At 36.1% G+C, this 13,794-nt stretch overlaps 1 protein-coding gene across 2 annotated transcripts in view; it reads left to right on the forward strand.

Annotated features, from left to right (window-relative positions):
- DPY19L4 (dpy-19 like 4) overlaps positions 1 to 13,794 on the forward strand; it is a 60,765-nt gene that overhangs the window by 12,920 nt on the left and 34,051 nt on the right. For both annotated transcript variants that reach the window (XM_004275376.3, XM_033438277.2), the window contains 4 exons: positions 3,274 to 3,398; positions 5,758 to 5,848; positions 6,120 to 6,241; positions 6,350 to 6,495. In XM_004275376.3, the coding sequence (XP_004275424.2) occupies positions 3,274 to 3,398; positions 5,758 to 5,848; positions 6,120 to 6,241; positions 6,350 to 6,495 (484 nt within the window). The remainder of the gene's footprint in view (positions 1 to 3,273; positions 3,399 to 5,757; positions 5,849 to 6,119; positions 6,242 to 6,349; positions 6,496 to 13,794) is intronic.

Raw genomic sequence — 13,794 nt, forward strand, 5'->3', positions numbered from 1 at the left:
ATCTGTTTTACACTTGGTAGTGTATATATGTCCATGCCACTCTCTCACTTCATCCTAGCTTACCTTTCCCCCTCCCCATGTCCTCAAGTCCATTCTCTACATCTGCATCTTAATTCCTGTCCTGCCCCTGGGTTCTTCAGAACCATTTTTTTTTTTTAGATTCCATATATATGTGTTAGCATACAGTATTTGATTTACTCTTTGTGACTTACTTCACTCTGTGTGACAGTTTCTAGGTCCATCCACCTCACTACAAATAACTCAATTTCATTTCTTTTTATGGCTGAGTAATATTCCACTGTATATATGTGCCACATCTTCTTTATCCATTCATCTGTCAGTGGATACTTAGGTTGCTCCCATGTCTTGGCTATTGTAAATGGAGCTGCAATGAACATTGTGGTACATGTCTCTTTTGAATTATGGTTTTCTCAGGGTATATGCCCAGTACTGGGATTGCTGGGTCATATGGTAGTTCTATTTGTAGTTTTTTAAGGAACCTCCATACTGTTTTCCATAGTGATTGTATCAATTTACATTCCCACCAGCAGTGCAGGAGGGTTCCCTTTTCTCCACACCCTCTCCAGCATTTACTGTTTGTAGATTTTTTTGATGATGGCCATTGTGACCCGTGTGAGGTGATACCTCATTGTAGTTTTGATTTTCATTTCTCTAATGATTGGTGATGTTGAGCATCCTTTAATGTGTTTGTTGGCAATCTGTATATCTTCTTTGGAGAAATGTCTATTTAGGTCTTCTGCCCATTTTTGGATTGGGTTGTTTGTTTTTTTGATATTGAGCTGCATGAGCTGCTTGTATATTTTGGAGATTAATCCTTTTTCAGTTGGAAAGCAGTAATTTTAAAGCAATTGTGTCATGCTGATTATTTTTTTAAATTTTTATTTTGTTTATTTACTTATTTTTTATTTTGGCTGCACCGAAGGCTTGTGGGATCTTAGTTCCCTGACCAGGGATTGAATCCGCACCCTTGACAGTGAAAGCGCAGAGTCCTAACCACTGGACTTCCAGGGAATTCCCTGATTCTAATGTTTGATTTATTGGGTAGTGTCTTTCAAGCACTTTGAATATAATTCTTATTAATTTAGTGATATCTAGCTAGTTATTCTATTTAATGTCTCTAGTATACTATACAAATTAATATTTATTGAATAATGTTTTGAAAATAGCTAAGTTAATAAGTCAACCAGTTTGTTTTTATAAACCTCTCAGTCATTTAATAACGTAACACTGGGCTTTGGGCCTTTAGGCCTGGGCTTAATTACTGAATCTTTTTTTTCCCCTATAGTTTTATTGAGATATAATTGACATACAGCACTGCATAAGCATAATGATTTGACTTGCATACATCATGAAATGATTATCACAAAAGTTTAGTGAACACCTCATATAGATGCAAAATTAAAGAAATAGAAAAACATTTTTTTCCTTGTGATGAGAACTCTTTTAAGATTTTACTTTCTTAACAATTTTCATATGTAACATATAGCAGTGTTAATTATATTTATCATGTTGTATATTATATCCTTAGTACTTATTTATCTTACAGCTGGAAGTTTGTACATTTTGACTGCCTTCATTCTGTTCCCTCTCCCCCACCTCTCACCTCTGGTAACCACAAGTCTGATCTTTTTCTCTATGAGTTTGTTTGTTTTTGAGATATAATTGAGCTACAATACTATGTTAGTTCCTGTTACACAACATAGTGATTTGCTATTTCTGTAGATTTCAAAATGATCACCACTGTAAGTCAGGTTGTCATCTGTCACTATAATTATTGACTATATTCCTCACACTGTACATTTCATACCTGTGATTCATTTATTTTGCAACTGGAAGTTTGTACCTCTTAATCTCCCTCACCTATTTCTCTCCTCCCCCCACCTCTCTGCTCTTTGGCAACCACCTGTTTGTTCTCTGTATCTATGACACTGTTTCTGTTTTGTTATGTTTGTTCATTTGTTTTGTTTTTTAGATTCCACATATAAGTGAAATCATATAGTATTTGTTATTATTATACTGAATTATAGTAAATAGCTATAACAGGACTAAACCATCCTGTGTGTTCAAAATTCAAATGTGTTTTATGTTTTCATCAAAAAGTATTTACATAGGGGCTTCCCTGGGGGCGCAGTGGTTAAGAATCCGCCCGCCAATGCAGGGGACACGGGTTCAAGTCCTGGTCTGGGAAGATCCCACATGCTGCGGAGCAACTAAGCCTGTGTGCCACAACTACTGACCCTGCGCTCTAGAGCCCGTGTGCCACAACTACTGAAGCCCACGCGCCTAGAGCCCATGCTCCACAACAAGAGAAGCCACCGCAGTGAGAAGCCCGCACACCGCAACAAAGAGTAGCCCCTGCTCACCGCAATTAGAGAAAGCCTGCGTGCTGCAACGAAGACCCAACACAACCAGAAAATAAATAAATAATTTAAAAAAATTATTTACATATATATAATGTGAATACTTTGTATATGATGTTGTATATGATGTTTTAAATACATAATCATGAAAAGTCATTGAATTGTACAATTTAAAGAGCTGTATGTAATTTATAGTATGTAAATTATTCCTCAATAAAAACATTTCTTGATAAGGAAAAAAATAACAATAGTAATTCTGAATGAACCTGTTTTTTTTTTCTCTAGCTATTCGGTAGTATGTTCCTTTTATTCCTTTTTTAAATTAATAGACTTTAATTTTAAATTTATAGAAGAATTGAGCAGACAGTATAGTACAGAGTTCCCATTTTACATGCCCCCCCCACAGAATTTTCCCTATTATTGACATTTTATATTAGTATGGTACATTTGTTACAATTAATGAACTAATATTGATACATTATTTTTAACTAAAGTCCATACTTTATTCATATTTCCTTAGTGTTTATCTAATGTCCTTTTCTGTTCCAGGATCACATCCAGGATACCACATTACATACAGTTATCATGTCTCCTTAAACTTCTGTTGGCTGTGACAGTTTCTCAGACTTTCCTTGTTTTTGATGACCTTGACAGTTTTGAGGAGTACTGGTCAGATATATTGTAGGATGCCCCTCCCTTGGAATTTGTCTGCTGTTTTTCTAATGATTAGACTGGGATTATGGGTTTTGGGGAGGAAGACCACAGTTAGAATGCCATTTTTGTCACATCATATCAAGGATACATACAACCTTTGATTACTTTTTTCTTTTTAATAGAAGTCCATAAATATAAATATCATCCACAACTGATTACTTTTAATATGGTTTTTCAGATATATTATTTCAGCGCTTTGCAAAGATATTCATTGGCTGTCTTGCAGCAGTTACTAGTGGTATGATGTATGCTCTCTATTTATCAGCGTACCATGAACGGAAATTCTGGTTTTCCAACAGGCAGGTAAGAAGAAAGAATTTTGAGCATATGAACGTTTGTTTTAATATTTAATGTTAATTTAAATAATGTGTTTTCCAGGGAGCCAAAACATGCATGATAAGTATGACACGTGCTTTTTTTTTTTTTTTTTTTTGGTTGGTACGCAGGCCTCTCATTGCTGTGGCCTCTCTCGTTTTGGAGCACAGGCTCCGGACGCGCAGGCTCAGCAGCCATGGTTCACGGGCCCAGCCGCTGCGCGGCATGTGGGATCCTTCCGGACCGGGGCATGAACCCGTGTCCCCTGCATCGGCAGGCGGTCTCTCAACCACTGTGCCACCAGGGAAGCCCGAGAAGTGCTTAATGTTATGCTGTAAGCCAGTAGGAACAAAATGGTATAGAAGCTGTCTTGAGTCACAGTATCAACCTTGAAAAATTTAATAGCATGTATTTCAAGGTGGTAGAACAGAAATTATGCGGGGGCTTTCCTTCCTGCAATTGATTTGTCGGGACTTTTGATGACAGTGAAATGTTACGAAGTTTAGTCAGCTTTTTCGTAGTTTTGATAGTTTACATTTAAGAAACAATCTGTGGCAGTTTCAGCATCAAAATATTTTAATTTTTAGATTAGAATGTTTTGAAGTGCTGAAAATGATTAGCAGACATAACAGTATTTATTAAAATGTTGCCTTATATTTGTATGTTTAATGTTTGGTTTTAAATCGTGTTAATCACAGACTCTACTCACTATAGTTATATTCATAATTCGTTTGGCCTTTGAATAAGTTTGTTTTCAGACTTACCTTCGCAATCAGGTATACCTGTGATAAGTAATAAGTTCGTGGTGTTACCACTTGACTCTAAACTTTTTTTATTTTTGTTTTAGCCCAAACTCTTTTTTGTTGTTGTTCTTATTTTTGAGCGAGTAGTCAAGCTGACTAAATGTTTTTAAGCCATTGATTTATCTAACACCACCAAAACATTTAACTGAATAATTACTCACCTGTATTGATTTGACCAAGGATTTTGTATAGCCTATTTCCTTGAAAATGTTATGAAGATTAAGTATTAGTTGTTCTTAACACTGGATGTACAATAGAAAAATCTGGGATGATTTAAAAAATAACTTCCCTCACAGATTCTTAGGTGGGGTGGGGCGAGTGTCTGGGGTCAATATTGCACAAAATCTTTCCATGTGATTCTGTATGTAGGCAGAATTGAGAACAATAAGGTTTAAAAATCTAGAAGACATTCATGAAGAGCATTGTGATGAGCCAGGAGCATTGGCATCATCTGGGAGCTTGTTCAGAATTGCAGATTCTCAGGCCACACTTTAGAATCAGAACCTACGTTTGAATAAGATCTCTAGAAGTTTTATATGAACATTAACTTTGAGAAGCACTGATTAAGAGTTCACATCTTTGAAATTTTAGAAAGAAAAATCAGTACCCATTCATAAAAAATAATTTTGAAGAAATTTATTTAGACTAATAAGGTCTAGATGAGAAGAAAAAAGGGTTCACTGGTCAAATAAATCTAGGAAAGACTTTATAGAGATTCTCAGTGCATAATGAATAGTGAAACTGAAAAGTTGCAATGAAAAAACTCTTTTAATTTTCTCGAATCCAGCCTTTACATAGCTTATTTAACTTTTTTAAGGTAACACCCATTAATACCTTAGGAAGTTCTGTTGATCAAACTTTGGGGAAACTGCTCTGAAATCTTTTGTATTAATTGATAAAATTATGCATGAAAATAAACATGTTTCATTTTAAAAGATTATAGATTTATGAAAGTTTGATTCAGCATGAAAAGCACAAGTTTCAGTGTTTTTGACTACCTATATTCTTGGTTCTATACAGCCTAATTTTAGGAATTTTAAGATTTACTTACATTTCTGGGAGTTCATTTGAAAAGAACTGGTTAGTTATCTGCTGCTCTTGGAAAGCCCTAATTAAGGGCTTGCTGTTCTGGATACCTAGGGAAGTGGAATAGCAATAGAAAAATAATACTTTCTTTTTAAACTTACATTTTTATTATGGACTTCTGACACCTCAACCATCATTTTTTACTTCCTGCTATACTGTTCTTGTTCTCCTTATGGTACTACTTTGGGTTTTCCTTCCAGATTTTTCTTACATATAATAGGCAAATAACTTACGAGTTACCATCTAGTTTAAACCTTAAGTATTTCATTAAAGTGATTGTCAGATTATTGAAAAGTTTAATCTTATTAATGTGGCCACTAGTGGTTAAAGGAAAATTCAAACATGTCTTTGAATAAAAGGATAAATAAATAGCATTAATTTGGAATATGAGGAGAGAAAAAGATTGCAGTTGAAATTTAAGACACTGGTATTTAAATAATCATTTCATTTTCTTTTAGGAGCTTGAACGGGAAATTACATTTCAGGGTGATAGTGCCATTTATTATTCTTATTATAAGGATATGTTAAAGGCACCTTCATTTGAAAGAGGTATGATAACTACATTTGTATATTTAGTAACAATATTTTCCTAAAATAAAACATTGTTCTTATATGTGGGAGCCCTTGAATGTGGAGATTTGTCTCAGAATATAGGTATTGGTCTTTCTTGTAGTTAATTTAAAAATTGGAAAAATGAGGCACAGAGTATTATATTTTGAGATCCTTCTTGATAATAAAGTATTTAATGACCTCTGAATAACATGTTAAATTCTTGTAAAAGCAGAATAAATAATCTGGAGAAAAATTTTTCTGGCTTTAGGTGTATACGAACTGACACACAATAACAAAACTGTATCTCTGAAGACTATAAATGCAGTGCAGCAAATGTCTCTATATCCAGAACTTATTGCCAGCGTTTTATATCAAGCAACTGGTAGCAATGTATGTGTTTCTTTTGACTTTAATATTTATTTTCTCACATATTTATGAATCCTCAAAATTATGTATTGTCATCCTATTATCTCCTTCTCTCTTTTTTTTCCCAATTAGGAGATTATTGAGCCAGTATATTTCTATATTGGCATTGTTTTTGGATTGCAAGGAATATATGTCACTGCTTTATTTGTTACAAGTTGGCTTATGAGTGGAACTTGGCTAGCAGGAATGCTAACTGTTGCATGGTTCATTATTAACAGGTAAGAAAGGTGTTTTTAATTAAGTTTTACAATTTTTTGTGACTGTGGTAGAGTTCTAAAAATGGCTCCCCCCTCCAAACCTTCCATGCCCTGATTCCTGCCTGTGAATATGATGAGCTTTCATCCCTGTGATTATGTTGTGTTGTACGGCAGCAGTCCCCAACCTTTTTGACACCAGGGACAGGTTTCCTTGAAGACAGTTTTTCCACGGAAGTGGGGTGGACGGGTCAGGCAGTACTGCGAGGGGCAGATGAAGCATCGCTCGCTCGCCCGCCGCTCAACTCTTACTGTGCAGCCCAGTTCCTAACAGGCCGTGGACCAGTACTGGTCCGTGGCCCGGGGGTCGGGGACCCCGGTTATATGGCCTAGTTGACCTTAAGTAGGAAGGTTAGCTGGTGGGCCTGATCTAATCGCATGAGCCCCTAAAAGTGAGCAGCTTTCTGCAGCTGGTACAGAAGGGAAGTCAGAGATATTTGAAGCATGAGAAGGCTTTGGTGCCTTGTTGCTGGATTGAAGTTAGGAGGAAATGAATTCTGCCAACAACCAGTGAGCTTGTAAAAACTCTAGAAGCCCTGTGTAAGAACTACAGCCCCAGTTGATGCTTTGATTTTAGCTTAAGGAGACCCTGAACAGAGAATCCAGCCATACTGTGCTGGGTTTGTGAACCAATGAATCTGTGTTATTTTAAGCCACTACATTTGTGGTCATTTGTCATGCAACAGTTGAAAAATAATACACCCACCTCTATCTCTCTATTTTCAACCATAGCAACATTGGCATAGATGTCTTTCCTCATTTATTTAAAATTGATGACATAGCTTCATGAAAAGAAGGAAGAGGCATCAGATATATCAGTTTTAAGTTAACCACTATATTAATCTATGACAGTGTGCTTTGAATAATAAATCCATTCCTTTTGGTGATTAAAGGAACCTCAGTTCTTTAATAGTGAGTACAAAGAGAGTAGGGGATGGAACTTCTTTGAAATGGAGAGCTAAAATTTTCTTGGCATTGGTCAGTGTCAAAAATTTATTTTTTGAATGATCCTTTTTTGGCTTTTGAAAGTGCTTCCTCTCCATAGCACTTTCCCCTCATAACACTTAACGTGATTAAATTTTAGAAAATGAGACCTTTCTTCTGTTACACATTTTCTTTTGCAACTGCCAAATGAAAAATATGGTACTTCAAAGACACTGAGTTTCAGATTTAGGGCTATATCTCTTACTGGGCTTTGTTTAGGGTCACATGCTGGCAACAGTTTGAAGTAAACGATTTTAAAAATCTTCCTTAGAAGTTTTAAAGTATGGCTGTCCAGCTTTATGAGTTATCAGTATATTTCTTCTTAACTCATAAAGGGAGTACAGGGATGAACCAAACTGTATTATTATAAAAGCAATATATGTACATCATAAAAAACTTGAAACCGGCAAAAATAAAATAATAAGTTCACATTCCCACCACCTGGAAATCACTCAGCATTGTTTATATCTTGGTTGCTATTCTTTTGGACCTTTTTCTATTGTGAATATGTGTGTGTATACATGTATGTATTTGTGGTATATGTATGTATATATATATGTATATATTTTTTAAACAAGATGAGATATATTGCACATACTGTTTTATATGCTGCTTTCCTTATTTAGAAGCCTCTGCCTTTCTATTTCAGTAACTTTTTTATCTTTTCTAATACCCAGCCCATATTAGAATTTCCTGTGTTGACCCCAAAATACCCTCTATAACTGGTTTATCCAAACCAGTATTTAATCCAGGACTACATATTGCATCTGGTTGTTATGTTCCTTAACTCTCTTTAAATCTAACATAGTCCCTTTTTTTTTTTTTTTTGCGGTAAGTGGTCCTCTCACTGTTGTGGCCTCTCCCATTGTGGAGCACAGGTTCCGGACGCGCAGGCTCAGCGGCCATGGCTCACGTGCCTAGCTACTCCGCGGCATGTGGGATCTTCCCGGACCGGGGCACGAACCCATGTCCCCGGCATTGGCAGGCGGACTCTCAACCACTGTGCCACCAGGGAAGCCCAGTCCCTTTTTTTTAATGACAGTTGGCTTGTTGAAGGGACCAAGTCAGTCGTCCTGCAGAATGTCCCAACTTCTGGATTTCTCCTATTGCTTCCCTGTGGTGTTATTTAACTTTTCTCTCTGTCTTCTGTGTTTGTGTAATCTGGAAGATACCTGTAAAGGCTTGATGGATTCAAGATAAACAATTTTGCTTAGAATATATTGTTGATGATGTAGTTTTCATGTTCTGTGACTTTACAAGTTACAGGGTATTTAGTTGGCCTAACCCTAGTGAAGCTGAAATTGCTGGTTTGAAGGATGACAGTCTGATCTCTCCATTGAATAATTATGTTTTCCTCTTATGACTATAAAACAATCTGTGCGTGTTCTGGGGCATCAAATGAATGTCCTTTTCACCATTAACAATATACCCAAGGGTTATAACTCTAGTTGACAGCCTTTGCCTAATTTAGGGTTTATAAAATTAGGGTTTTCTATTTTCATTAGCTTCATTCTTCAAAAGTAAAATCTTCCTTTATTAACCAGGTTCTTTGGTTACCTTTAAATTCAGTTACTATTAGAAAGTTAGGACAAATGCTTAATTTCACTTTAATTACCAATTTCTTTTAAGAGATTGTTTTAATAGCTGTCTCACACAGTGATGAAAAGCATTTTCTGGTGTTCTCCTTTTTAAGCATCTTTCTGTACTTAGAGATTTTCATTGATTCAATAGGGCTAAAATACATTACCATCATTATTCTTTTTCTTGCTGAAATTTTTACAGCATTGGTCGACTGGCTCCCGAGTTCTTTTGACACATCTTCATTAATCTTTGAAAGTGTTTTGTTTTCTGGCTCAACAGGAAGAGCAGGCTCACCTTGTATATTCCAGTGAAAGATTTGCAATTAGCCTTTTCTCTCTGGAGCTTTGATTCCCTTTAGTATAAAATAGTATTAGAGAATCTGGTGTGGATGCCAGGGGTATAGATGACTTCTTGTTAAGTCAGGAAGTGCCCGTTAGAGAATATTTTAAGTTGCCATGTACTCTTCTAAAATTTCATTAGGATTCATTGTTAGAAATTTAATAGCACACTCACAGAATTTATTTCAGTGCTAATAGACTAGGTCTAGAAATTTCTTGCTTTTTAGAGTGAAAGTGTGTTTCGTATACAGCATTATTTAAAATAGAGACCTTCTAAAAGGATTGCTTTCTTGACTATGTGATGCATTAGTCATTGCTGTATAACAGATCAACCCAAAACTTAATAGCTTAAAACAACAAACATTATCTCTCACAATTTTTGAGGGTCAGGAATCCAGAGTGGCTTATCTGTGTGCTTCTAGCTAAGGGTTTCTTGTGAGGTTGAGTCAGTAGTTGGTTGGGGCTACAGTCATCTGAAGGCTTGACTGGCCTGGATCATTTTTACTTAGTTCACTTCATGTGGCTTTTGCAAGAAGCCTCAGTTCCTTGCTGGCTGTTGGCCTAGAAGGCCTTAGTTTCTCATCACATGGACCTCTGCAGAGGGCTGCTCACAGCTTGGTTGCTGGCTCCCTTTAGAGTGAATGATCCAAGGGAGACTGGAGTGAATGTGTCATAGTGGAAGCCAGCTATCTTTAATAACCTAATATCTGAAATGATAGGACATCACTCTGCCATATTCTGTTGGTCATGCAGACTAATCGTGGCACAACATGGGAAGTGGCTACACAGGGTGTTAATACCAGGAGGCAGGGACCGTTATGAACCATCTTGGAGGCTGGCTGTCACCTACAATGAACTTTAATATTCATTTCATTTAATCCCTAGATCTTTCTCCATCAGAAGTTCAAAGAGAAAGACTAGGCAACTTTATCATGTAAAAATAACAGCAATTAAAGAATAAGAAGACTCCCTGTCAAATAAATTATTTTAAAAATCTTAGTGAGAATTGTAAGGAAATTGCCTTATTTAATTATAATTCAGTTGCCTTATTAACTTGCCTTGTTTAATGCTACAATATATCCTGGGTAGCTGGAGGAGGAGTTAGGTAGAAATATTAATCTGATATATTCTGTTAAAGTGTATCTTTTAGCAATTGAAACATCTAAGCAAGTAGCTTTTTCTTTATGTGTTTGTTTTGCATTGTTTATTGGTATATATTTTCCTTTTTTTGGCCGTGTGTGTGCGGCATGTGGGATCTTAGTTGCCCACCAGGGATTGAACCCGTGCCCCCTGCAGTGGAAGCACTGAGTCTCAACCACTGGACCTTAAGGAAGTCCCATATTGGTATATATTTTATACTGCAAAATATATTTGAATGCCATGAAAGAGTATGCTGTCTTTTTTATTTATCGGCTTTGGTTTATATATGATTGCCTAGAAAAGTGCAAAAAGATACTAGTCATTCCATTATATTATGATTATTAGTTGTGTTCTTAACGGCGTTTTGTGATACTCGTTCCTTAATATTAGAAGTAGAGAGCAGGATTATAAAATAGCTCCTGTTTGTTCAAACTAAAGGATGTAGGGATATTAGAAAATTCAAGAAAATGTCAGGAAACAGCACTGTGCATATAGTAGTGGGGGGAAATCAGAGGCAGATGACTCCCTTTGATCAGACTATCACCAAAATGGGCTAACCTGAGTCCAATCTTCATGTATAAACAATATAGAAATTGCTCTTGGTCCCCACTGATCTTCTCATCTACAAATATATCCCTGAGAATCACTTTCAGTGGACACATGTTTATATTTGAAGAGCAAAGAAAATATATCTGATTAAAAGTCTATACTAAGTTTAATCTTTGGCCTAGAAAGGGTAACTGTGCACATCGGTGATTCATAAAAGGGTAAGATGCAAGGAATGCACATGTCCCAGAGTTAACAAAAAATAATGGTAACACATGGTGCTGGGTCTGTAATAATGATATTGGTATACTCTGGATGCTTGTGGAAGTATAAAGTTTTTCAATTTTAGATGCCAGTTTTTCCCAGGAATTTCATTGTATTCCAAGGAAGTAATTCAAAAAAGAAGGAAAGAGTTCACTGCTTCAATTTATTTATTATAGTATTATTTGTAATAATATGAAAAATTAGAAAACAACCTAAATTTAAGGGAATGGTTAGGTAAATTGTAATATGTCAATGCAAGGGAACATATAGCCATTAGAAGTTATACTGATATTGCATAGGTGTTTTTCAACTTTCACACATTATACATTGGATTGACATGCCAAGCTGTTTTTCACATCTAATCTAAATCAGTGTTTCTCAAACTTCAGTTATATATATTTAAAACTTAATAATCATGGATTCTGTGTTGATTTAAATAATTTGAATGATAATGCTACTTAAATATAAAGCATTAAACTATGTTTTTAAGCTCCTTATGTATTGAAACCAATTTACTAATGAAGTAACAAACCAGTAAAATATTAACTAAAAACTTTAATGTGAAAAATTATATTTTGCTAACACCAAATTTCTACTCTCTGTGTATGACAAACCTACACAGTTAGGTACCGTGAGATGACTCATTTCTCATCATGTTGCTCTGTTCAGTCCATTATGAAATCTTTTTTTTTCTTTTAGCACAGTGATCAGTACATCATTCTGTTTTTACTTAGCAATACATCATTTAGTATTTTTTTTCTGATTAGCCCAAGCTAATTGAAGTAGTACTGTGTTACCAACTGGATTGTTAACACAAACATGGAAGTGAGTCCTGAAATCTTTTTGGCAGTAGTGAGTTACAAAGTGGTCATCCAAGTGATTCAGGTTATGTTTATACTATGATGTGTTTAAAATGAAAACACAAAAACTCAGAGTTAGCTGATCTCTGGGAATGCATCCATAGATGAAATTGGTAAAAGTAGTTGTTATTTGAATTGCTGGTTTGTGCTGCTGTCTGCTAGACTCTGCTGCTGGGGAGGAAAAAGTGAGTCTCATTGGATTTTGTCACATCCCACTAGCAGCCTTCTGGTTCTCACTACCACCAGGCATGGATGGTGTGGGGAAGAGCAAGAGTAGCACAAGTGTTCAGGACTGTGGCCGTGAGGATGCTTGTTCACGTGTAGAGAATAACTGGCAGAGACCCTACTCAGTTTTTGCTGCAATGACTAGAGGTTTCCTTCATCCCTTCTCCAGACAGTGCTTCTGGTGCAGAGTTTTATAGGTTTCACTGCACTAAGCTGTGTGTTGGGTAGGGGTAGTGAGTGAGTCTTTGGAATGAGGATTGCCAGGTTCACCTTCCCAATTCTAGGCTGATAGAGTGGTTGGCAGAGTCCTGACTTGAGAATAGACATCTTCTCCTTCGTACTTCCTGACTTATGACATGTGACTATCTTGTTTTGTCTTTTAGAAAGCTAACTTTCACAACAATTTTTCAATAAATAATATTGCATGAAAGTAGGTGGCCTTTAAAATACATGATGTTCACTAAATGGTATTGCAGCAATCAAATCTGGAAAAGAAATACTTATTGCACACATAGTAAAATAAATTCCAATTGGATTAAAGAATTAAAAGTTAACAGTGAAACCAATGATCACTATACAAAAACATTGGTTCCTGGTTTTTTGTTGTTGTTGTTGTTGTTTTTGCGGTACCCGGGCCTCTCACTGTTGTGGCCTCTCCCGTTCCGGAGCACAGGCTCCGGACGCGCAGGCTCAGCGGCCATGGCTCACAGGCCCAGCCGCTCCGCGGCATGTGGGATCTTCCCGGACCGGGGCACGAACCCGTGTCCCCCTGCATCGGCAGGCGGACTCTCAACCACTGCGCCACCAGGGAAGCCCTGGTTCCTGTTTTTAAAAAACGTTTTTAATAGATAAAGCCAGAAACAATGTAAGTGTATAACAATAGGAACTGGTTAGATTATGATAAACCTGTACAGTTATGTGCCATGACCATTCAATATTCTTGAAGTATATTGACATATATACTATGGAAAGATGCTCATAATATATTGTTAAGTAAAACTAGTTCATTACAGAGTTGCAAAAGAGATAAGATCGAATACTGTTTACTAGGTTCTGGACACTGTACTAAGTTTTTTCCAGCTTTTATTTCATTTTATCTTCATGTTTTTAATTTATGTATATATATTCAATTACATATACATTCATAGAACACAGGTTATTTTCTAATACGTTTTAGAAGTTTTATTGAGTTGTAATTGGCATAGAATAAACTTGTACATATTTAAAATGTAGAAGTTGATAATTTTAGACACACTTGTGAAACCATCAACAAAATCAGTATAATACACATTATCATACCCAAAAGTTTCGTTGTGCTCCTTGGT

Source organism: Orcinus orca, chromosome 17 (genome assembly GCF_937001465.1).
Source record: "Orcinus orca chromosome 17, mOrcOrc1.1, whole genome shotgun sequence".
Classification (NCBI taxonomy): Eukaryota; Metazoa; Chordata; class Mammalia; order Artiodactyla; family Delphinidae; genus Orcinus; species Orcinus orca.